The sequence below is a fragment of the Epinephelus fuscoguttatus genome, linkage group LG21 (assembly GCF_011397635.1).
Source record: "Epinephelus fuscoguttatus linkage group LG21, E.fuscoguttatus.final_Chr_v1".
NCBI classification, from domain to species: domain Eukaryota; kingdom Metazoa; phylum Chordata; class Actinopteri; order Perciformes; family Serranidae; genus Epinephelus; species Epinephelus fuscoguttatus.
The window spans coordinates 31451363-31478401 of record NC_064772.1 but is presented as its reverse complement, the minus strand read 5'-3'; the positions used below and the strand labels follow the sequence as shown (position 1 = coordinate 31478401).

At 42.7% G+C, this 27039-nt stretch overlaps 1 protein-coding gene across 7 annotated transcripts in view; it reads right to left on the bottom strand.

The window, feature by feature from the left end:
- Positions 1 to 27039, bottom strand: part of LOC125881571 (partitioning defective 3 homolog) — a 420073-nt gene that overhangs the window by 239414 nt on the left and 153620 nt on the right. For 6 of the 7 annotated variants that reach the window (XM_049564735.1, XM_049564734.1, XM_049564733.1 and 3 more), the window contains exons 4-5: positions 15377 to 15561; positions 12069 to 12206 (exon numbers count right to left, since the gene is read on the bottom strand). In XM_049564735.1, coding sequence (XP_049420692.1) covers positions 12069 to 12206; positions 15377 to 15561 — 323 coding nt within the window. The remainder of the gene's footprint in view (positions 1 to 12068; positions 12207 to 15376; positions 15562 to 27039) is intronic. The other variant, XM_049564738.1, reaches the window with a different exon arrangement.

Genomic DNA, 27039 nt, shown 5'->3' with positions numbered 1-27039 from the left:
CTGTGGAATAAATCAAGTAAATGACACTACCAACTGTGTGTGCATGTGTGTGTATGATACCTGCTCTACACACACACAGAAACACACACACACACTGATCTAATGACAGCGTAACACTATCTGTAATGTATTTCTTTGCCACAGGCTGTGTACATGATTCAACACACAGGTGGTGGCTGAAACATATTGAGGTGAAACTCTATAAGCAAACTTATCTGATTTAGAAACAGCTGTAAATCAGATTTTGCTCCAAAAATGTGCTCAGTCCCAAAACTTTGGGCACATTTTTGCGTGTTTTACATCCCCAAAATATTGGTAACAGTGAGAACATTGATATTTTGATATATTATTGCAGGAAATATGGATGTAAATGGTTAACAAAGAATATTTTTATTCTTGACCATGTTACCACCAGTCACAGTGTCAGCACGGCAAGTGGTGCTAACATAGTTAACAATGCTAAAAGGGCGTTGCGATTCAGAATGAAGCTGCTTACTCACGGGTCAACCTGGGGCAAGATGAGAGGGTGGGAACAGTGTTTCCACAACAACGTGTTCTGCCACTGGGACGATGTTGCAAGCTGTAATCGCGGGATGAGCAACACTGCTAGCTAGCTAATGTTAGCTCTCTCCAGGTGGTGTGCAGAGCAAAGAGGCCAAGAAACCAGGTGGAGACCAGAGGTTGGGCAGTGGGCATGTTTCCGCATATTTACACAGCTGACCAGCGGTTTGTCAGCAAAGCTAACAGAAAATGCACTCTGCAGTCACTGGAGTGCTGGACAAAAAGGAAAGGCCTCTCTTTAAATTAACTGAGGTTAGTTGTCAAAGTCCTCCATAGTAGGCCTGTCGCGATATGCAATAAGTCGGTTAATTGCGCAGTAAACTAAAAGGGAGACGATAACTTTTCCAGCCGCGATTAATTGCCATATTCATGCGTGTTTGTTTTCCTTGTCTCTCTCCACCAAAGAGACTGGACGACAAGAGTGTTCACTGCCGTGCATCGTCTGGCAGCCAGGTGAGTTGGTTCATTAGGGTAATGAACGGAGGGAAACTTCTTGTCATCGAGTGTCTTTGTCTCTGTGGGGGAGGCGGGGCTATGGGCTACACACACAGTGCGATTTTCGTGAGGGGGAGAGAGTTGAGCGTAAGAGAAAGACATGGAACTTGTTCCTAAACCAAAGCTGACCAGCGGATGTGTGAAAATGTTTTGGATTTAAACAAAATGACAGAAACTTTTAATTTCACCACGGTGTGCTGGATAGTGCCTTGCATCTTTTGTTTAAAGTTTAAAAGTTTAAAAACTGGTCTGGACACAGCAAAATTACAACAATAATAAAATCTTTTTCTTAAATTTGAAAGCAAAATTAACGCAAATTACATTGCTTATCACAATAATTTCTCACACGTCTGCTTCCTGTACAGAAAGGTTAGTTGTCAAAGTCCTCCATAGACGAGTGATAAAGGGATGATCAGTGACAATTCAACAGGTTTCTCCTCTGTCCTGTTTTAAAACTAAGAAAAATAAAAAAGCTTGGGCCTTCACTCTCAGCTCACTCACCAACAACAGACTGGGCGAAACAACAAGCACCAAAAGTTAATACAATGCCACTGCCCGAGCCCACTTAGAGGTGAAGAGAGGAGGAGACCGCTACTAAATGAGGCTTGAAAAGCAGTGCAAGCTTTGGGAGAAATGTTAAAAAGAAAACCTGCTCTGGTCTGTCAGGGGTCATGACGTTCCAGTAGGGGTTCAGCGGCAATGGCTAATTAAGAGAGGAGCGGCCATTGTGTGACGCTCAGGGCTACATTGTTCTCACTCAGGTCCTGTGCTGGACCGGAGCGTCTCTGGTGAGATGCCATTTACACAGCACTTAAAGAGCACTTAAAGAGGAGAATTTGTTAATAGAGATGGAAAAAAGTCACAATAAATCAGATTGGTGGGTTTTTAAGTGTTGGCTAGAATTTCAAAAGTGTCACTTTTTTCAGTGGAGAAAGACTGAGCAGGGAAGAGATACAGAGAAAATGGGAAGAGAGCTAAAAACAGAGAATATGCTGTGGGGGGTTTTTGTGCGTGTGCTGCTGTGTGTCTGGAGTTAATGTTAAATACACAGCAGCACCTACTGGTCAGCCCCACAGCAATTAGAAAAGACATCTTGCATGTGAGCATACACTGAAGTTTCTTTCTGAAGAATAACCGCTCTCATATAGCCCTGCAGCCTTTCTGGAGCCAGCGAACCTTCCTGTGCGTGATCCAGGGAGAATTAAGAGGTGAGTCCTGGATAAGTGCAAGGTCCTCTCTGCAGACACGGGACATCACAGCAGGACTGACCACACTGCTCAGGAATGTGGCTTGCTGTTTTCTGTGCACTCTTGAGCACACAACCAACCCCCGACCTGCTCTGTATCAAACATCAGCCCAGATTATCTGAACCTGATGCATGCGCACTGCAAACGCTGCATCCAGCAGGTAGCCCTGGAGAGAAGAGAAACAGGTGTGCTCTCCTCTCTAACCTCACCTATTCACATGTGCAGTATTTGTCTCCAAGTCATTCAGAGAGACAGGTGCAAACAAAAGGAGAGACACAGAGAGACAGAGAGACTGTGTCAGGCAGGCAGGTTTGGGGGGTTATTGTTCTGTTTTCTCTCCATGCTCAACTGCTCTAACATTGCCCACAGCTTGCCTCAGGGTCTGCAGACTGTGTGGGCTTTACCAACAAGCTAGTCAGGAGAGTAGACTAAGTTCACTCACCAACAACAGCGCAGAGAATTAAATGCCAACTTTTGTGCAGAATTGACCCATCCAAGGGTTTTTCAATTGTCATCTATTTCTTCTTTCTTTTTTTCAGATCTTCCACCTCATAACTCACTCTGACTCTGACGTGTTTGCATCTGTATTCATTGTATGTCCAATAAAACATGTTAAATTTAAGCTACGATTTCTGTCATCACAATAAAACAAACTGATTTGCATTAACAAGGTATTTGTTTTCTCAGCCTGGGTGTTATAATATGTCTGTCCATTATGACCACTGATCATGGCCACATTTTACTCACCACTGCGGCTGAAGAGATTTATGATAATGATGTTGATTGGGGCAGAGAATAAAAGCTAACAGCTTTACAAAACACTTGAATTTAACAGAAATCAGCTCAAATCAAACTAGCAAGTTTATCGTCCGCCACATTGGTATTTGTGCTCATTGTAGTGTCATTTCTTGGAGTATCGTTAAATGCTTCATATCCCTAAAATCTGTACAACCTTAGCTAAACGGTTATGCAAGTCAATACGTTATAATGAGTGATAAAAGTATTGATATTGTGTCTTCTGTATCATCATTTCTTTTTTAAATAAAAACAAAAAAACATACTGATCCAAAAGACATTTAAATGTAGAAACATAGTATTTCTTAACACTCCATATGTTAGTTGAACTATGTGCATTATTTAGTTTTTGAGATATACTTATTTCTATGACATACTATGACGTTCATTTTTCTGACGCCACCGCACATTTTTGCATAGTTTGGCACCAGATGTAACATAACGCAATGACGTCATTATGAGCGTACAATGTGACAACACGGAAGACAGCAAAAGGAAGGGTAAATGGACCTGCACTTGTATAGCACCTTTCTAGTCATTTGACCACTCAAAGTGATTTTGGCGCTACCAGTCACATTCACCCTTTCACACACATTCACACACTGGTCACCGAGGCTACCATACAAGGAGCCACCTGCTACTCAGTTTTTAACACACTCACACACAGATGGAACAGCCACCAGGAGCAATTTGGAGTTCAGTATCTTGCTCAAGGATACTTCGACACGGCAGACTGGAGGAGCCGGGGATTGAACTGCCAATATACTGCATATTATGGTTTTCATTTTAGATCAATTCATACAGGATTATGCAAACAACGATCTCCCACGGCAATTAAGGAGAAATTCCTGGAGAAATTCCAGCATAATTATGGGGAAATACTACGTTTGCACCACACAAGGTAAGGTAAGATAAGGTAATGGCATAATGACGGGGAAGACAGAAGGCGTAGCTTTCTGCTACAAAGAGAATGAACACTCTAGCTATTATGGTTCTTACTGTAGATTTAATATATATAAGGGATAATGCAAATAACAATCTACAGCAGCCATTAGGGGGAAATACCAGCATAATTATGGCAAAATACTATGTTTGCATAGCACATAAGGTAAGATAATGCAAGGTCATGATGTAATGACGAGGGAGACAAAGGCTTTAGCTTGCTGCTGCAGAAAGAATGAATGCTCTAGATATTATGGTTCTTATTTTAAATGTCTTTAAACACCATTTCTAAAGGTTTTAAGAAAGTCACATTTCACTCAGAGAAAAAAAAACAATTCATGAACCAGTTCATAAAGTTATTCACTAGGCTTTGTTTTTCCAGCCACTAATTGTACAAAAGTGAAGCAGCATTGTGTGACCACCAGTAAAACAACTGTTGACTTCTAGCTGAAGAGAGAGAGGGTGATAAAATAACACTTTGGAGACAAATCAGTTCACAAATGCCAGTCTGTGTTTGTTTGGTGAGAAATATTTGACGTGAGAATATAAAAAGGACGGGAGTGTGATCACACCGCTCCTGGCTCTCTTCTTCCGGCTTGAAGTTGAACGAACTCATCTCCTTTCAACGTGTTGGCTCGATGATTTAGCCGGGCACCTCGCCACTTTGCTTTCCTTTAAAACTCGCCAGACAAGGTGTCTCATTTAGACAACAAAGAGAGGGAGGCTCTGCGTCAGTTGGAGGCTTGATCAAAGATGGCTGATCAGAGCTGGTTCCACTCAGACTTGTCTTTGACTCCGTTATGTAACACTTATGTTGTTTTTTCTGTCTTTTTAAATCTCTCTTTCTTTCAATTTGTTTTGAGCAGGGCTGCTTGAAAGAGAATTCCAGAGCAGTGTACTATAAGCCGACAAATAACAAATCAATAAATGAATTCAGACCATATATTTTTATATATTTTATATATTTTTGAAAATGGTCTATAAATAACAAATGATAGTCAGTGCACATAATAAAATATGTCTGCCTATCACTGCGTCTGAAAACCTTAAACTTTGAACTTTTTTAGATATGCTTCAAACACCTCTGTCTCCCTCCATGTGAGCCATTTTGATTGGGTTAAATCCCTCCATGATTGACAGCTGGTGTCATTCCCGCCTCTGGTACAGCTCATGATAATGGCCTCCGGTCCCTCATCAAGGCTGCAAAATAATACAGTGGAGAGGCACTCAGCCAGATCCAAATGTGTGTGCGCATTCGTAAGCACGTGTGTGTGTGTGTGTGTGTGTGTGTGTGTGTGTGTGTGTGTGTGATGCTGAGCGGGAAGGCCCATTAGCATTCATCAGTGGGATAATAGGCCAACGTTAATGTCAGCTGTTTATATAAAGAATAACTCAAAAGGCCTTGGCGTATATGGGCTGATAGAGCAGGCTTTTCTCCACGCCACATTTGGCAGAGTGCGTGTGCAAGTGTGGATTGGGTGGCAAGGGATTGAAGGGCCGGAGCTCTCGAAGTCTCAGATGGAATTGTTTGACACTAAAGTGAATTTATTGACTGGTTAGATAAACATAAGACAAGGCAAGCAGGCAGACTTTCCAGATAGAGCCGGAGAGGTGAAACAGCCCTGTGATCAGAGTTGTATTCTGAACGTTTACCGAAAAGAAAAAAGAAGTCAAAAGGACACAAATCGCTGCATTTTTAAAAGACGCAGAACTCGTCATCAAATTCATGAAATTGTTTCGCTATCACGGTTTGTCATAGATTCCAGGTTTAAGGGGGGATCAGCGTAATCACCCACAATACTTCTCTACGTTGGAGGCAGTGTTGTAGAACTCAGATCAGTCTCAAGACTTTTTGAAGGTCACGGTCTCATCTCAGACTCGTCAGCATTTCTACTTGATTTCGTCTCAGTCACAGGACTCAGGATTTTATTTCAAGTACTACGGTCAAGACCACATATTAACTGTGAAAAAAAGGATCTCATGTGACTAATGTCATGTGATGTTAATATTGTCTGTGTAAATGACACTGTTACGCACCGTGCTGTACTGGCAGCAATTCCACCAACCTTGGCTGTGTGGTTATTAATAAATGATTGTGAAGATAATTTCCTTGGTGTTTGTTTGTATTTGTTTGCTTCAAGAAAACAAAGGAAAATTACCACACTTAAAATTTACCTCAGGAATGCCTTTTGATTATTTAATCAAGACCTTTCTTATGGTACACTTACACAAACAAACATACGCTACAGCAATCAAAGAGGTGAATAATGAGGAAAATTCATTTGTTTTCTGTGGGTGTTTTTATGGGAGTGTACTGTTTGTCTTTCAGATCAGCTTGTGGGGGAGTCTATGGTTTGCATGTTCCACATTTTATCGTTAAGTGTGTCACAGTGTGAGACCCGCACTGGTCAGGTCTTGGTCTAGACTCAGTCTCAAGCCCAAAAGTCTCGGTATTGTTTCTGTCTTGATACACTCTGGTCTTGATCATGACCACAGCACTAATCGGAGGATAATTCTGTTTGTATCAAACTATTTTCAGGTTGTGTAATCCATCTATTTTCATCCCCCTATCAGGGCCGGGTCACAAGGCCAAGCAAAGCACCCCAGACATCCCTCTCCCCAGCAACACTTTCCAGCTCCTCCCGGGGGATTTCAAGGTGTTCCCAGGCCAGATGAGATATGTAATCCCTCCAGTGTGTTCTGGGTCTGTCCCGGGGCCTCCTACCAGTGGGACGTGCCTGGAACACCTGCGCTCAGGTGGAACCTGATCAGATGCCAGTACCACCTCAACTTACCCCTCCCAACACAAAGAGCAGCGGCTCTACCCTAAGCTCCCTCCAGATGTCCGAGCTCCTTACCCTATCGCTAAGGCTGACCAGTAAATCGAAAGCTTCGCCTTTCAGGTCAGCTCCCTTTTCACCACGTCAGTCCGGCACAGCGCCCGCATCATCTCACGCTCCATTCTACCCTCACTCGTGAACAAGACCCTGAGATACCTGAACTCCCCCGCTTGAGTTGTGTAATGTAAGTTGTGTAATGACAGTTGCTTCTCTGCAACCCAGCTTCAAATCCCTCACCGAGTTTATCACATGTGGGTTCTCGTGGTGACGACAAAATCACAGATTGTAAAGTTAATGGCGTCGTCGTCAGACTTCAACTTCAACAACCTCTGTGGTATTTTAAGCGTAGAAGTCAATGTGTAGTTTTAGTCGGCCTGACTTCACATTCCTAATTTATGGCAGGAGGTGGGAAGGCCTGCTTAAATATAAATGCTGAAGTGAAGCACTTTAAGAGTGCACCAAATGGTGCTGGGTAAAACAGAGCTGCTTCACCTACACCAGCCATTAAAGGGAAAGATTTGATGTTGGAGGAAGTGCTTAAAAATCTAAGGTATGGTATGATGCAGGTAGGAGTGTGTATGCGTGAAGATAAGAAAAGATGCTGCTGGAGCAAGATGCAAACACCCACACACACAAATTAAGAGTGCGTCAGTTTTTTAGTGAGCAGAGAGAAATGTATGTGATGCCCTTTCTTAGTTTTCTTAGTTTTTGCTTTTATCTTTACTGATAATGCAGAACAATAAAGTACAGGAGATAAATAATCCATGATAAACAAACAACTGCTAATTGGTGCGATTTTTCTAAAACCTTGGCATAGATGTATGGTGCGTGTTTGTGTGTGTGTGTGTGTGTGTGTGTGTGTGTGTGTGTGTGTGTGTGAACACTCATTATCTCCACCAGCGCTTTAGCACTGATCACAATTCTTTTTAATTAACCCACACCGTGTATTTTTATCTTCCAATTCGATGCTGCTGTGCTGCCCGCCCATCAAACAGACAAACAACGGAAAATATCAAACAGTCATGTGTGGGAGGGAACGGCAGCGATCAAGCCGGAGATACAGCCAGTCACGGAAGGAAACAACTGGGTGACGAGGTGCCTCTTTGAAACCTACACTGTGTCACCTCTAATGAGCGGATTTGTGTTGCGTAAATCATCTTAGTCATACAGCTGTCAGATTACAGAGGCGCAGGTAGCACCAAGAATTAGGCATGGTGTGGATGCTTATGCTGGCGCTGTGACTCTCCTGCTGTTATTCATTAAATGTTTACATACTGATGTTGGCTCTGAAATAATAATCTTACATTTTATGAGATATCTGTTTATGAGTATTAACCTGGAACCCTTACAGTAATCTTTTATTTAATTTCTTTAAGCTATTAAACCATTTCTACCACAGCTAGTTCAGCAGTTACTAATTATGGAAATTAAAAAACTCATCTTGTTAAAATGAATTAAAATGTGCTAAAAAGTAGTGGATAGAGGGTGCAGTTTATGACTGCAACTCCAGCTGCCTTTAGGATAATAAGTTTAATGTTAGTGTTGACAAGGCATCATCAACTAGCATGAGGCTGCGTGCATGTTTACAAAACTGCGCTATTAATTATTTTCATTTTTAAACATCAACTGAGGAATTACATCATGTTATACAGTAAATACAACATAAGCCCACAAGATGAACAGATTTGTCCATAATTATTGATTAAAAATAAATAAATCTGTTGACTTGATTACTTTTAAAGGTCCAGTATATAGGATTTTGGGGGATATATTGGCATCAATGGTATATACTGTAATACTCAGTTTTTCCTTACCTTAAGCCCCGTTTCCACCAAACACTTTCAGTATGGTACCTCTGGAACCAAAAGTAACCCTTCAGACAGGGTACCTAGACCCTAGGTCCGCTAAGCGTTTCCGCAGCAAACAGTCCTCTTTAATGTGGGCGGGGTTGTTGTCACTCACTGTATTTCCTCCTTTATCAGTCTGCACCTTGTTTATCGTCCACAGTACGAGGCTGCACGCCGACATTTTCAGAACAAAATAAAACAGGTTGCGATGAGAGTCTCTCTCCATGGGATATTTAAAAATAGTGGGTTTGTGCATTTAGTCCTTCTAAGGCAAGGTCAAGGGTTTAGTGTTGCTGGAGCCCACAGGAACAACACCCTGCGACGCTGTGAGAGGCAGCAAAGCATCCTTTCATTTCATAGTTGTACTGTACTTTACTGATAAAACTCTCCACGGTATGAACCAGACACAACTCAGCCCTGAGCAGAGTGACCGTCCTCTACTGACCAATCAGACTGCAGTGTTCACAGCTCCACCTTTTAGTACCAGATCTGTGTGCTAGGTACCCCAACAGAGGGGGGACCAAAAAAGGGACGGTATGGAACGGTTCCATCTGTACCATCCACAACTTTTCGCAGTGGAAATGTACAAAAAGCGCACCATCTGAACTGCTTGGTGGAAACAGGGCTTTAGATAGGGCCATTCTCATTTTTTGCTTTTTTGCATTGGCCATAATAGTTGTCTTGCACGCTTGGCATCTGGAAGAATCCTCAGTTGGTTGTAAACTGGATGCTCAACGCTAGATATTCCTAACTCCTACGCACAGTGTTGAGGAGTCAGTCAAAGGTACAAATAAACATGCATCAATGCTAAATCAAATTATGTGGGGCTGGATCTGATTTCAACTGCTGTATAGACAAAGATCTTATCAGACACAAACTTGCGGTGTCAGTTTCCCCAAAATTTGCTTTGTTTTCCTCTGTGAGAAGTTTGTGTGTGTGTTCTGTGGCTTGGCCAGACATCCTATTCAAGCAACACTGCAATAGCTTCAGATGCAAAAAACACACCGTGCACTGAAATAGCGTCTTCCTCGTCGGATTGCTTTGACAGACTGTCTAGCCAGAAACAAACTTTATAAAAGAATTCCTAAGAATGAAAATACTTCCTCAAAGAATTGTGGCCTCTGTAACAATGACTCACAACCTGGGCGGTTTGATTTTCAATGAGACTAGAAAGGCAGACGGACCACCCAGAAATCGACAGCACGGAGGCCGAGACATTCAGGTAAGAGCCTTGGCAAGCTGAATGGAACACAACACAGAAAAATAAGCCGAGAGCAACGTTTTTGTCAGCTTGAATGTCAATCAACCCTCTTTTACATTTTGACTCTTATTATTTCCTCAATTACATGTGCATTCGCTTCACTCTTCTTCCCATCCCTTACTGTTTCACACCCTGTCTTTGCTCTTTTCTTATTCTATAACATGAAGCAGGGATAGATTAAACACCTCCTACACAGATTGGAGCAGGTACTGAGGTATGGATGGGCAGAGAGTGACAGACAAACCGGGAGAAATCCTCTTCACATCGCGCTCAGCGTGTCTGACACCTCCCAAGGTCATTTCTGTTCTCCCAGCAGAGAGCCTCTGTCACTTTTAATAACTTTTAAAGGGAACATTTTTTCTCTCCTCTGACAGGCTGAGGAGTAGAGGGACCCGTCGCAGAGTGAGACAATCACAAAGTGGCGACAGAGCAAGGAGGTGTGAAGTGAGGAGACTAGCCTGCAATGACTAACAGTGTACGCTGTTACTTTATGAAAAGTATCGCTGCATGGAACAGAAGTATGAAGCCTGATGTCAGTCACCGGTGCGGTTTCAAGTTCGCTTGGGCAGCAAGCAGTCAGTGTGGCTGTAATCACCACTCTGTTATCTGTCAGTGCTGCTGTGCTTACGACTGCTGTAACACTACGACGGGGTATGAAACATTATGACACAATGCAGCATGTGTGTCTTTTCTGCAGATAGACAGAGGTAAAACACAGAGACCAGCCATGCTGAAGAATTAAATCTACTCATGCTACTTTAAGGTGCTGGATTCATGTCTTAACCAAATGGCATATGTTACATGTCACTGTCACTCCGTGGGATTTATTATTAGGGTACAAGGCTGCCAAGAGTGCATGAAGACTATTCTTGTATGCAGATAATAACACCTGCCAGAAATAGCATGGCATACAGTATCCATCCATCCATTATCTGTAACCGCTTATCCTATTCAGGGTCACGGGGGGGGGGCAGCTGACATTGGGTGAACGGGTACACCCTGGGCAGGTTGCCAGACTATCCCGGGTTTGACACATAGAGACAGACAACCATTCCCGTCCACATTCATACCTACAGTAGACTTAGAATTAGTCTGAGGCTGAATTTTAAACTGGAAACTATCTCTGTACATGTATGTTTCAGCACTGTTTGAGAAGTAATCTCCACCCATACCAGCATGCCTTTAAGAGAACAGAAAATACTAAGGAGATGGTGGAAAGGAATAGATTTCTTTGTCTGGACCAATGACAAGGTGTAACTAGTATAAGTATGAGGCAGCCAAAGTAGTGGAAAATAGATTGGGAGTTGTAGCAAAGCAAACATGGCGACATATCAGAGCAGGAGCAAGCATTATCCACCACCGGAGAAAACCATGGCGATGGGAAAGGAGTGCCCACACAAGAAGCAAAAAATCTCAAAAGGCATGTTGACCTAGCTATAACGTTTTGGCTCGACACATCGTCACTGATAAAACCCAATCAAGAAACGAACATGGGTGACTCCTTTGCCGCCCGTCCGGACTAAAACGCAACCTTGGAGATTTCAGCAGATTTCAGAAGTAAGCAGCATTTTCAAACATCTGTGTTTCAGATGTTACAAAGCGCTGGTGTAGTGTGGACGCTAGGCGCAAACGTAGCAATAGTTATATATTTTAAAACAAAAACATATTAGTGTGGGTGTAGCCTGACTCACAGGATGTGGATTGCGTGTAAACCTGCCATTGGCCGCCTATTTCAGACGGCATTTTCCTCTGCCTCTACTATCTACGTTAACGTTTTCAAAACTCTGTCACTACGGGGAACTAGCGTCACACAGCCAGATTTATCCACACTTCATTTTAGTTCTGTACGTGAAACAGCAACAACCTCCAAGCTAGCAACCTGCTTATGCCTCCAGTGTCTTCAAAGAAGTTGTCTTATTCCCGTCTTGAAATAGTGAAAAGGAGTCTTCTAAGGAATAGATCTAAACGCAGACAGTGTTGCTAATCGATGGCCATTACATTGTGCAATCAACATTCACTTCATAACAATAGGTTACAGCACAAAAACTTGTCTACTGCCAGATTAAGTCCGCCTCCGTACCTGTTCCTGTCTGTCAAGCCATCGGTCCACCATAGGATGGTTGGCGCTCAGAGAAGATCGAGTCATTTCTCTCTGGAACTGAGTGGTCCAGCCACTCGCATCACGAGGAAGACTCCGATAGGCATGGCCTCCTCTACCCTGCAGAGGAACAGGAAGAGGAGGAGAGATTAACACCGCTGCATGACTATCACGTCTATTCTCTGTTTTCCTGGACTTTAAACGGACACTTTTGTGGTCTGGTGCTATCTATAGCAGCTGGATGACAGACACTTTGTGGTGGATGTCGGTTAGCGTATCTTGGACTTGTGCCAAGCATCAATACTGCATTGCTCATTCAAGTCTCACTCTATTCAACCCTCACCCATAACCCTTCCCCACAGCTAAACCTGAGCTGCTACTAAGAGGCCTATTACAAAGACAGCCACAGCCGAACTCTTCCATTACACAAAAAGCACCTTCCAAAATGAGACTGCCAAGGTAATGTCAAACACCAGCAGACTTCAGCAGCCCTATTAAAGCAACCTCGAGCAGAGAAACATACACAAGAACACTAGATTACATTCCAGACATGCTAGCCTTGGCATTGAAATGTCTGTGATTGAAGGTCATGGTGGCTGAGGCTATTTGAATAAAAATGAAAGCAAATTAATATTAAAAACACAGCGGAGACAGTGATTCACCGGGATGCACAAACAGAATGAGAATGATTAAAGGTCTGATGAGTTACGAAACGGCAGCTAAAGAGCGAGACAGACAGAAACAGAAGTTTGGATTTCTTTAATGAGACATCACACAACAAAAGAACACAGACAAAACTTAAAAAAGGAAAACTCCCAAGTGGCATGTTGCAGAATGAGAGGGGAGGATGACAGGCAGCCGAGTGGATGAACAAAGGCAAATGAAAACAAGTCATGTTCAGCGAGTGATAAAGTCGCAGCAAACAATGCAAATAAAAAATTTAAAAAAAGGAGTGAGAGAGAGCAGTGGAGAGATCCCTATCCCCTGCATGCTATAATAAGCCATGTGTGTTTTAGTGCAGTTGAATGTGGCGTGACGGGGCCTGAGGAAGCACTGCAGACAGGACTGTAAAACTCAGCCGGACACACGGGCTCTACTGAGACGGCCCCGATAGCCATCGTGGCCTCGCCCCCCGACATGCAACACAGCGCGACAAAGGACCCCTCTCCACAAACTTTTACGACACGTCAGATCGTAAAATGCGGAGAAACCCAGATACCAGAGAGGTAGCAGTAAATCATCAGACTCATATCCACCACCTAATCCCTTTATTTGACTGTGCTAAGCGTGGAGAGCACGAGGTATTGTAAAGTCATTGGGAGACGTGATGAGTTTACAGCGCTAGCTGATGACTGAGGACTCCCGTTGGCTCATATTAGGGAGATTTAGCAGGACCGGGTCTTACTCGGCCGTAACTGGACTCACAGGGAATTGAACAGAACATGGCTGACTGTAGTGTGTAAAGGAAATTACCCCAGACAATGGGGAGACACTACAGTGTATGGCTTGCATCCATACGCTCTTCTGGCAACGCTAATCACTGATGTATGGCTCCCTTTGAGAACAACGTCTGCGCCAAGACATAAATATATCAAAGTCACTGCTGACTAATACATTCAACATCTGTTTTCAATTGCATAAAAATAGATTTAATCTTGGACTGATGGTGAATATGTGACAGTTGGATGTATGAAAAAGAGATACAGAGGATTACGAGGACTAAGACTCCCTCTTTATTGAAAACATCTAATGGCCCAGTCAAAACTGGACAAGCTGAATAAAAGCGACAGCCTCTCAGTGCTAGCTCATTACTTTTAAAACCAGCGGCCGGTGACAGACAGATTACGTAAATGATCCTATTCAGATAACTGATCACCTGCTACAGATGGGAGTCAAGCTTTAAATGGGATACTTGAACATTGTATTCTAGTCAAACGTTATTCCCAAAATCTCTCGCAAAAGCATGCAAGCAAGCAGCAAGATTTATTTAAGCTGCAATTTGAATAGCATTTCTGTTCCCCCATTCAATCAGATATCAGCCAAAACATAATTAAGGATGTTTAGCATTATGCAAAGTCTCCATTAAAGCGGCCGTCTGAAGTAATCCCTTTAAAAGAAGAGACACTTTTTACGTGTAATCTGTAATGTCACAGTTATTGTTGTCATATGATGTGCTCATGTGCAATCAGTTGTATATAATCTAAAGTTAAATCCTGTTATGTGAATTCTGCAACCTAAACCCTGCATACCCCACAATGCAAAGCAACTACGGAGAGCAGCAAAGGGGCCAAATTGCAGATCAAACCCAGAAAGAGCATCTATTGACACTCCTGTTTGGCTGCTTTTATATTTTTTTCATTCCCTTAAAGCACAGCAGCTCAAACAGACAAACATTTGAACATATTTGCTCATGGTAAGACAGGCCAGAGAAGAAGCCATCCTGACCGTTGCATTGTCGAGGCTCTGACAACTAAAGTGTCTTTAAATAGGATTATCACACAATGCTTCCAGACGCACTAATCACGTGGAGGTTTGCCGTGTCACGTTCCAAGCACTCAATCATCTCCCTTTTTTTAACCTTCCCGTTTCATTGGGAACATATCTCTTCTCTCAGCACGACATACAGGTCTGCCAGTACCACGTGGCAGCCATTTTGAGAAGTTAATTGGCTTCCCTTCCCTTTCAGAAGCCGCAGGGAGGGTGTACCTGCGCCACGCTTTTATTAGGATTTATAATCAAAGGCTTAAAAAGCCTCAGAAAGGTGAATCTGGAACAAAGGGAAAGTGTTTAACAATCTCTGCTCGTCTTGTTGGGAGACAAGGAGGAGTGTTATCAGAGGGAACTAGTTTCAGTTAAAGACTATCTATGCCACTGTTGGATATCTGCAAGCAGGGCAGCAGAGGTTTCATATCTAACAGTTATTTCTTTGATTTGGGGTGCAGAGGAGAGATGGAATGAAAATGAGGGAAGAAAGCAGTGAGGAAGTTAAAAACAGAGACTGCTGGAGGTTGGAAGATTTCAGAGTGCATATCTCAGACATTATAATTGATGCAGCTCCAGTACATCTGCAGCACTGGGGAAAATAACTTCTGGGCAAGAGCCTATTTGAATCAGTATATAGGACCTACTACTTGAAAGTGGTGTATACAGAATTAATGTCACGTCTATCTATTTAAAGTCCTGTTGAGTTTTAACATCTTTTAAGATTCACATAAACCTTTATAGCAGCAGTCAAGGTTACCACACATTTTAAGATACTGATGCATCACTGGACTGGATGTATTTGTTACCTTTCGTTCCAGGCTGCCGGTGCCGGTGTTTGGATTTGGTTTGTGTTTGTGCTTTTGGAAGCCGGCTGTTGTGGACCAGCGAGCTGGGTTCTTTCTGGACGGTTCGTCTGGACCAACAGGGACCTCGCCCGGAGGAAGGCCAGCCAGGGAGGGATCACTGCTGCGACGGACATGGAGAGGCATGTCTGTAGAGGAGCAAGTGGAGTACAAGGAGGGTGGAAAGAAAAGCATACGAAGGGAAAAGATAGGGGGGTGGAATGAGAAGAAATAGGGGACACTGTGAGTTAAAGCTACAACATTAAACCACTTATTCACATATTGAGAAGATCATAGTGTTCCAACTGTGGCACATTTCCGTAACTGTAAGACCCCCACAGTACCTCCTCTACTACACTACACATCCGCTGAGACGTGGGAAGTGGTGATTATAAATACTTTTGTTTCCATAGAAGGTCTGTTGGGTCCAAATGGAAAATGTACAACTCAAACTGTGAGAGGTTTGGCTTGGCCTGAGTCCTGCCATGGTGACATAAACATACTTTAGATATACTTTTAGCTGGAAAATTACCCAGATAGCTATAAAAAATGTAAATATGAGAGAAAATTATGTATGTGAAAAATCAGCCAACCCCCTGCTCGGGCTAGCAACCCTTAAAATAACAATGACAATCATAATTGCGGCGAAATTGCTCATATATCATGAGCTGACTCTGGAGATAAGGGTCAGTCTTACACACTGCACTACAGTCTGAAGCTGACTCTGGAAAGTTTCCCGGGACTGAGACCAAAATTACCCCAGCCATCAAACATACACAAGAAACTGCACAGGAAACACTGACACACTGACCGATCTGCGACTAAAACTTAGTATAAAGTTCTCATATTTGATCAGAGCTGCCAAAACAAGTAGAGGGAATGAAGTTGCCCCACACTTCACACTCCAGCTAAAACATTCAGTGAGAAATCCTGCTGATGTCTGTTACATCGAAAGAATATCCGTGAGCTGTGGTATGAATCATCTGGATTTTCCCAAAAGGCCATATGGATTTGTTTATGACGTTCTAGCAGCCTGCGCGTTACACCCATAATTATGCAAATAGTTGGTAACCACCTGTCATCCATCGGCGGATCATGGCAGCGAGCATATGCCGGTGCTAAGCTTCCATCTGATACACCAGAGACATGTCTTAGTGGTGGAAGCGACGCATTTTAATCACGGCTTACGCTGTGCCGCAACTCGTGCGTATTTAATGCTGTGACAAGACTGGGGAGATTTGAATGCTACTGTAAGTGTTTCTTGGCGACCGCCTGCAGGGGAGCCGAGAATGGAGACAGTATAATTATGTGACTGAATCCCAAAAATAAAGGTGAGATCAACACGTATTTGTCAGTGCTTTTATGCTCTCGACAGAGAAATCACACCCTTGCTTTCAATGTGTTGTCAAACATTCATCTTTTCAAGAAGCATCTCTCTTGACCTCAGTGACTCACAGCCGTTCTCCCATGTCCTTCACCTGCACTTGCTCTAATGTAATGAAACATCCATTGTGCCTCTCCTCCTCCTTACTATTTATGTCGCTCCCACTATCTAATCCTCTTCTACCTGATAATTGTGTGGTCTCAGGATTATGGTCTGGGCTCTGTGGCACTGAACCGTCATTTTTCTACAAACACGTTGTTTGCGAGGTTGTTGGCTGATGTAAGAATTGAGGCTTATTCTACTGTTTCGCTTATTGAGAGACACTCTGGTTCCTTGCTCGCCTGTAGTCTGTGGTTACTGGGATTTTCAAGGTTTATTTTTTCTTTGCTTGACCTATGACTGTCATTGAGAGCTATACACATAAACCTGACTACCTGCTTTCAGTGCTAAATTTCGTACACAATGGAGGTGACTGTTGAAGATTGTTTTGTATATTTGTGTGGCCTCAAGCACAGCAACCACGTACCTTGGAAATCACATCAATATAACATGATTCAGCACCTCACAATTTACATCCAGTGCTAACGCTCAGTGGATATGCAGGAACTGCAGTGCCTGAAGCAGCATGAAAAGCAGGTGTGTGGAGGTCCATGTGCAGCGCATTTGACTTTCATGCAGCGGACCAGAGTTTGTGTCCAGTTAAAGATGTAAAATTCACATTTTAACCATGATCTTAATCTGACCTTAACCACTTGCCTAACCCTAACCGTAATGATATTCGTATCCATACTGTAATTGACCTTTTGCTAAGCCTGGCCCCATTGTGGTCGTCCGACAAGCTGCACTCCCTGAAGAAATATGATCATATTTTTGGAAAAATGAAAGAGTGATTCCAGAGAGAAGCAGACAGAGGGGTCTACACTCTGTGTTTGAAGGATATATCCAGGATGTCAAACTGACTCAGCAGCAACAACAGGTTAAAAAGACAAAGATAGTTAGAAGCTAAAGCCGAACTATAGGCTACAGATCACAGTGTAAAAGTGAACCACCACATCACTGCTGATCGCCACACAAGACAATGAATATAAAGGGAAACTTTGCTGATATTGAACCAGCTGTGTGGCATCACACTGTGTGCAGATGGACGGTGTTTGGCTTCACCTTCGTGCTGGCACCTGAACCTCCACCACCGGACAGGTAGGGATCTCCGGGGGACGTTCATCTGCACACAATGCGATGACACAGAACTGGTTGACTATCAGAGAGGTTTCCCTGCTTCCCTTCACTGGTTCCTGTACAGCAGGGTCAGTCTTTGTTTCACTGTTATAATCATTAAAAAGCAGACGTAGCATGTGTATACATTCAGTAGGCTATATCTTCAGTAGCTAGCTAGCTAACCCTACACTTTTCAGGGTTTGATTTTGGTTTTGGAACAGGGAAGAAACGTTTATCTTTTTCCAACCTCTCCAGGTAATTACATTAATACACCAGCCTGAAAATGAAGGAAATCTGAAACGACTGCATTAGAGTCAATGGAGCACAGCTGTGTTGTTGTCGGAAACTGGTCTGAGTCGGCCTGAAGCTACATTATGATTGGCCAGTCTGTGTCCTGGGGCGGGACTCAATTGCAGACAGCGAGAACAATCAAGAAAAACTGTCACTGAACATATAGGGCACTTGCTTAAACAACTAATGCTGTTGTTCTTCTTAGCAGGACAGTCTCTGGGATAGGGAACACCCCTCAGCAATCCACAGTCAGGACTTGTTTTATGACTTTCACTCAATTTTACAGTAGTTTAATGGTGTTTAAACCACATTTGACATGTTGTGTAAATGCAAAATATTGCTGGTCATTAAATTTAAGCTGCATGTTATAAATTAGAAAGAAAAAAAACTTCTTCTTGTCGCTAACTTCACTGCTGGGTTTGACAACGCTTCAGTCTCACTTCCAAAACTCCCAGTATGTTTCAGTCAAAAAGATCCTTTGTCACAATGTGTCCCGCAGAGCAGCTCCCTCCCTCCATACGAGCAGGGGGATTTCATATGCAAATGACTGTATGATGACATCTGGAAACTTCTAGGAACTTTCTCTGCAACCAAAAAGTGGAGTTGGCGAAACTACTTTTTAACTTGAGATAATAAAACTCTATTTCTCATGAGGGAATCATTGCTGCAAGTCAAGTTCTCATGCAGTAACAGGTAGCTTGTAAAACCACATTTTCAGAGCAGCTTTCCCAACACCCTGTTAAAAGTTTGATCTCCCTCCTAACCAAACCACTTTGCTGACATGGGCCATGCCAACAAAACTCACCAGCAGCTTTTAATATATTTTGTATTCTTTGTCACAAATGTGTTTCATTTATTTTGGCCGTTGTCTGTAGGCTTCCTCAAAGGAGGTTGGGAATTGAGTAAAGAAAACCGCTGCTAGCAGCCAGACGGCCAGTCACTATGCGTTTACTCTTAAATTAGGTTGAAGATTCAATAATGGCATTTAATAGACTTTGCCCCCTCTCGGTAACGGCTGGTTCACGTCCAGTTCAGGGCTCTAATGACGTTCACCTCAGACAGCGGGGGTAATTAACGTCCAGTATTATCCTACATGACAGGCTTAGAGATGACACACACACACACACACACACACACAGATACAGACAGACAGGGAGTGAGAGTGAGATCCACAGAGATGGGGGAAACTGAGAGGAAAAAACAGAATTAAATGACACAAAGTAAAGGATAAAAACCACATGATGGGAGATTTATGAATCTAAAGTGTCACATTATATCTTCATACTGTATTCTCTACCTCAGATTGAGGCTTTTTAATGTAAGACTTTTAAAATAAAACTTTGTTTTTTTGTGTATCTGTGTGTGGAAACATCGTTACACAACACACTTGATGTGGATTAAAAGCCTTGGTGTATTTCCCAGAATACCTCAAGGCTGAGCTCTTACTGGACATTTATCTTGGTCTTTTGAAACCATGACAACACAGATCTTGCTTTATGCAACGAGATTGTTTCCAGATGCTAACAGAATAAAATGTCCATTGTTGGGGACTAATCGTTTATTTGCACAATTGTACCAAACACTCACACTAAATAAGTGAATTAAAATGCTACAGATAAGGAAGGCAGCTGAACTTGAGAGTTTCTATAAGAGATGCAGTGTTACATCACGAGTTGAGACATGATATGGAGTGGAGGAGGATATCATTTAATTTTAAATTTATAAGAAACTAGATTAGGCAAATCTCTTTCCCAATTTCATCAGATCATCTCATTGTTCATTCTTTCCCTTCCAGATTACAAAACTAACACAAAAGATTTAGATACGCATTTATAAAGGATTTACTCTGTGCGACCTTCTCTGCACTCCACATCTATGCTTACACATCAGCTATTAATGTCTGGCTATTTTACGACGCCACTGGCATCCAAACATTGATGCTTTAGCGAGGTCTTGTATTTAATAAAATGCTGATCCATCACGGTACAAATCCTTACAGAATAACATATGATAAATAGGAGAGCTGTTAAGGAGTGTGTGCTTGTTTGTGTGTACACTGTTTAGAAGGTCACGATATGAAGATTCTCTCCCCTCCCCGTTCTCCCTGACCAATTTTCCTCTACTTAATTTGTGATGGGATTATCCCGGCAGTCCGAAGGGTTTGGTCGGTCCCACGTTTAATAACCAGCCTGGCCACTTCAGACCGAGCCAGCCATCGATCCAGGCTGAAGAGGGAGCGAGACCATTGGGGAGGGTGGGCTGGATGGTTGCTAATAAAACGAGGCCCTAATCCAGCCCCTGTAGTGAGGGATTATGGCCGGGGCACAGGGTCATAGAGATGTACACACACCACCATTCACCGCAGGGAGAGGTCAGACTCTCTGGGGGCTATTACCTCGTATTGCTTTGTCCTTTATTTATCTTTCACACTCACCTTGTTTGGAAGAGAAATATATTAGCTTGAATGAATCACCATGGATAACAGCATTGCTATATATGTACACAGCACAAAAGTCAATATTAAAGTCATTTAGTTTAGTATTGGATTGAAGAATCTGAAAAGCTAAATGCTGTCAGGTTACTCAACTCGATTATGGACCTACTGTGTGGGCGCAGCTACTGATTTTTACTATTTGTATGGCTAGAGGAACCTGTAGCACAGTTTGAGATGGGAAGCAATACATTTTTAGTAGGAGCACAGAACCTTGCTTTAAATAAGGTATGTGCCCACTCCACTGGCAAAAAGCACAGAAATCATCATGAAAATAAAGCCCTGAATGTTTCACTGTTCATCCAAATGGCATCTTTGGTTCTGACATCACACAAAGCCAGTGTCAGATGTTGCAACAAATACTAAAGAAACAAGAATCAATTGTATTCAATGATCTCTTGCAATGTCCAAACCATGTACAGTAAAAGCCTATTTTACATGCTCCAGATATTAAAAGAAACATTATCCAGGATATTGGTGTTTTTCATTTATTCAAAAACGGATGCAGTGATTCAGGAAAAAATGACAACAGCAATGATAGTCCAGTAAATGGTGTGTGTTGGTCCAATCCGCATGTGCCCTTTCTGCTGGCAAAAAGAGTCTGCATCAGCATTATGAAAATAAATTCATGAATAACTTGCTACAGCAACTTGGTGAACTCACTGTAGCGAGGTAAGTTCAGTGTTCATGGAGAGGGCGTCTTCAGTTCTAACATCCCACAGGGAAAATTGCCTTGCAAAGTCAGACCACATCTCGGTTTCATAACTAGTGTTAGCAAAATGTCTAAAAAGAATAAACTAAGCTTGGTCAGATGTGTTTGTGACCAATCAGCACGTTTCAAAAATGGTGTTACAGATATGAAATGAAATATTATCTTGTATTTGTAGCGACCATTTTTGACCAAATACAGACACTAATTCGGGGGGAAAAGGACATGTCTGTCCAGTTTGAAAAATCCAAAGCAAACATCAATGACAGCCAAGTGACCCCTCCTAAGTCCCACCCCTTTCCGCTTATGCTCCAATGACAGTTAAGCAAGCTTGGCGCCCAGCAGAATCTTGGTCAACTTTCCTCTTTCCTGCTATATTTAGCAAGATGTGCTACATGCTAAGCTCATCTTTGTTGACAAGACTTTAAAGATGGTCAAAAGATGTGTCTGGCGGACCTGTAAAAGCAACACTCAACACATGACATTATTGTCAGTCTTCACAGACATATTTTGTAGCCTGTATAGTCAAATCTGCAGCTAATGTTAGCAAAATGCTAGCTTATAAGCTGGCTATTGCAAATATAGCTGCATCAACAGGTCTAGTGTCAGATCATTAACGTAAGCTAGGTTTGCCTCCTCCTTTTTCTGTGGTAACATTAGAGAGATTTGAAAAAGAACAGATAGGTTGGTTGCTGACATATTTTCAAGATGGCAGGGATTACTGTTACAGCCAGATCAAGGCTAACGTTCCTTTGTTCTGAAGTTACTTTTTGTGTAATTGGATATACACAACGTCTAGCATCCCATTGTAAATGTGTCCTTTCATCAGATTCTGTAGTCCTTGCTGTCAGCTTCTTGAGACTATATTGCCAGACACCCAGAAACTAATATAAACTGCAGAACCCCACTAAACTGAGCCAGCATCACTAAGACTCTTTTAAGCTTGTCTGACCTAGCAACAGTAACTAAGGGGACCTGGACTTTGGATCTGTCAATTGGTGTGTTGGTCCAGTCAGGAGTAGAAAGGGTTGCTGTCAGATAGATAGATAGAGTAAGTAGTGGGGTGTGGGGGAGATCATGAGCCACTTCCACTGACTATGGTTTTAAAGGGTCTGACGGCTGTGGGGACAAAATATCTCCTGAAGCCGTCAGTCTTGCAACGCAAGGAAATAAGCCAATCACTTCGACTGCTTCTCTGCCCTGCCATGATGTTGTCAAGAGAGTGGTTGCAGTTCACTTTGCTCCGTGTGCAGATCTCCACAACAGTCCCCACTGAATCCAAGCTCCTGCCAAGTACTGAACCTGGCTTCTTAATCAGCTTGTCCAGCCGTTTCTTGTTCTTGTCCGTCATGCTGCCTCCTCAGCAGACTACGGCGTACGGGAGCGCACTTAGCACCACCGATTGGTAAAACATATGCAGCATGTCATTGCACACATTAGAAAAAAACCTAAGCTTCCAGAGAAAGAAGAGACAGCTCTGCCCCTTCTGGCAGAGGGCGTTCATATTCACCAGTCCAGCTTATTGTCCAAGTGCACGCCATGGTATTAGGAGATAATTGTATGCCTCTACTGTCAAATCCAATTTAAATAGCCTAATGTCAATCTTAAGCAAGTGTCTTCTCAGACAAAACATGAGGGATCACATCATTTATCCCTGACAAGATGCTACGAGGATGTGTTTGACGAAACCCACTCAGACAGCGCTGTTCTTATAGAGCCCTTTGAGGTCTTCTTGATGCTTTTGTGTTGCTCTGATGTATTTGTAGATCTAGATGCTGTTATAATATAAAAGGAAATTTCCACTCTGAGCTGATGTCAAGGGACAGGCTTAACATACACGTTTAACTGCCTGGTGTGAGAAGTGAGGAAACCCCTGGGATGAATGGTGCAATGTCACTAAGTGTTTTAATACCTTCTTAAGTTTTATTAGCTGGTTGCTTGAGATAAATACAGAGACAACGTTTTAACATTTTCCACAGTTTAACAGGAAGTAAAAAATGTCCAAATTCTTGCGAACAGATAAAATCACACCACTGAAAAATGTACTTTTTACACAGTCATCTCTTTAGATGGTCATAAACAGCACCACCCGGCAGTATAGCTACATCTACCTCACTTCACTTTCCCACTTTTCCTTCAAGTGGCTCTAATAACGCAGCAAAATCAACTCCCAACTTAGTGGTGAAAGAGATGGGGGTCAGCTCTAATGTATTAGCCGTGGAAGTTTCCAATCACTAAAATGGCATAAAGTAAAGAGAGAGGGTCCTTACTATACCTGGAGAGGAGGGAGTGGCTCTTCCTCCTGACTGGCTGCCAACTCAAGGTAATGGAGCTGTTGCCTCAGCATACTGATAAGGTCATAGAGAGAGGGCAAGGCGGGACTGTGCATCTGTATTTTTATTGTTATGATGACCAAATTACCTCACAGGGACAGAAAAACTAGCAAAATACATCCTGCCTCTCCTGACGTTTTACGAGGGATTATGTAACCAAGAATTAATTAGGTTGAGATTTGGGTATTGCTGAGGTTTTGTTTTCTGCTTAAAGCTGGAGTAGGCAGTTTTATTTTGGCGTCACTGGGCTCAAGTCCCATAACCTTTGAGCGTGGTCTGAGAGAACACTGGACATCTTCACCTCCTCTTGGCTCTGTTTTCAGGCTATAAAAAATCTAGCCTGTGATGGGAGACTTTGGCCAATCACAGAGAGAGGGTGTTGCTATTGGCTGTTCTACAAATGTAGATCCACTTTCATGCCCCTTTGCTGAAAACCTTATTCAGTTGCGGAGAGTCCTGTGGAGAAAGTTGCTATTCCAGCAGTGGCAACAACTGCCTACACTGCAAAGCAATCCAAAGACGAAAGACGGACAAAAATAGAGACTAAGATAAATGATAAAAACACATTCAGTATCATCAAAGTGTTTCAGAGATGGAGCTTAAAAGTTGCTTATAATTTAGCCTTGTGCTAACCGAAGCCAAAGGCTCACAGCTGCAGCTTCAAGTTCCAGTTTATGTTGCTATCTTTTGGTAGAGCCCTGACTGTGTCCTCCAGCTTACTCCTCGCTGCTAGAGACCACCTCACCAAGAGGAGAGTGGGCAGCAGCCCTGCAGACGGACTTCAGTCAGCAGCTGCAGCAACCCCGAATCTAGCTAGCACAAACCCCAATACCAGGGACGAGACAGCCCCGAGTCCATGACGGATCAGCAAACTTTCGGTTGCTGCCATTACGTTACACAAGTTAGACCCAGCCACCAGCCCACTGAAAATCCAGCACAGGGGGGTTTGCACTGGCTGACTTCAAGCCATTACAGCCGCCAACCGAAGATCCGTCTATTGAGTTGCTGCCTGCCCTCCTGTCAATGAAGCAGTCCACATCAGCGGGTAGCAAGGCAGACTCTTGTCTCATTTGTGGTCTGATAATCTGAGAGAAAGCGGATCAAGGAGGGGCTGAATGAATTCGCTGAGGTTAACTATACAATCAATGGTTGTCTGGTGGGAAGGACTTCGGACAGAGAGGGTAGAGCTGCAGAGAAGGATGTATTTTTAAATACAATACTGTTTTTGTTTTTTGTTTTTTTCCCAAATTGCTGCCTACCTCAGCTTTGATTCCAAGAGGATATTTAGGAACTGGCTTTTCACTGGCCAAAAACACTTCACATACAAGCATAGAGAACTGTGCTGTGTTACTTGAATCGCTGTCCAGCCCTGAAGAAATCAACCCAAGCAAGGTTGAGACTATTATACCTTTCACACTGTTTGAAAACACGTCAGGCTTTAGAGTCAGTTTCCTCAGATTAAAGAAAGAGCTTTTTTCCAGATTCTCTTTTTTTTGCTGATGTTTAACCATCGTACAAGGAGATATCTGCTGTAGAAAGAGTGTCATAACCCGTCCTCCACACTCAAAAACCTCAACAATTAGAGTCAAGAGTTTTTCTTGACTAAACACCATTTGCTCCAATATCACTGATTTCACTGACACCTGAAAGCAAGGAGCTGAAGTGTGTTCTCTTGAGGTTGTCAAAATGTCTGAGAAAATAAGTCTTTAACTTTAAGGGTAAATATATGAACAAAAAGCTGCTCCTTCACTCATCTCTGTTGTTCGAACATTTCAAGTATGGTGTTGCAGAAGGTGTTTGTCAAATGAAAAACCCCTCCTATGACATCACTCAGTAGTTTGACACACAGAGCCGTGCATCAACACTTTGCTTTCATATGTGGATTCACCCTTTAATCAGAATATGAGAGGCAGGTTCAGGAAAAGAAGGAACACAGCTACATTAGAACATACTGTAACTCCTGCAGTGAGCGTCACAGATGCTATAATATATCCAAAGATGGAATTTTCCTGTACAGTAAGATGCGGGTGAGAGGTTAAAGAATAGATAAAGCTGGGTCTCCTCTCATATTTAAATACAAATATGTGCATGCAGTCTGAATATAGGCACTATCAGCCGAGCAGGAATGAAAGCTGTCTGGTGGGTGAACTGGGTATTTTCTCTTGAGGCCCTCTGGCCCCAGCATACGCCGAGTCCATGCTTTCACATCGAACTGATTTAAATATAAATGCCAAGCAACCGTGGCTTCATGAAATGTCTAAAAGCTGTTCTTTTTCCTGGGCTACTTTGAATACTTCAAGCCTGGGCCAGTTCAATGCCTGAATAAATTATGGCACTGAGCCATTTTAACTCTCTTCTCCAACCACTGACTACATATTGATGTCCCTTGTGTGCGACGAAGGGGATTTCCACTGAATACACCATGACCTGAATCATCCACGGGGGGGGACAAAAAATTCCATTTTGGGGGGGAGCAAGACAGTTCTGCAGCGGTGGGAACCAGGACTGCGGAGAAGGAGATGAAAAATGTAGAAGACTTAAATAGGACGCTGGTCAAGCCAAGGCCATGCAGGGTCGAGAACACCACTCAGTGCTTCTGTGAAATGTTTAGCAAACTTTAATCCAATGTAACAACAAAGACTGAGACGAAACTTTGAATAAACATCAACTGTTGACCTTTACCAGGAGCGGAAGATGAAATCCAATAGATGGATGGAAAAGCACTTTAATGCAATAGGGCAGTTATGAAAACAAAACCCTACTTGGCTTTAGAGCTAAGTGCCCAACTGTCTATACATCGTGTGTGAGTCTGCTTCTGTGCACATGTATGTTGTATAAATTTGTATGTGCAGGCTCGTAGGGATGGGCGATATGGACAAAAATTCATGTCTTGGTATTTACAGGCTGACTGGCGATACGTGATATACATCTCTGTATTTTCTATGAAATGGGCTACATGTTTTCAGTTGCAAGTCAAAGCCACATTTGAGATGGCACAAGCAGTTTTATAAAAACAAACTGTGATCAAAATAAAATGCAAAGACAGGGATTTTATTCCCCTGTTTGACAATATGCAGCTGCACAACAGTTACACCTCCAAAACACTAGTCAGCGGTGGGGTTTTTGTGAAGCGCTGTAAAGTTTAGTTGATTTAAAACACACATTAAACACACAATAAACACACGCAATAAACATGGCTTAGTT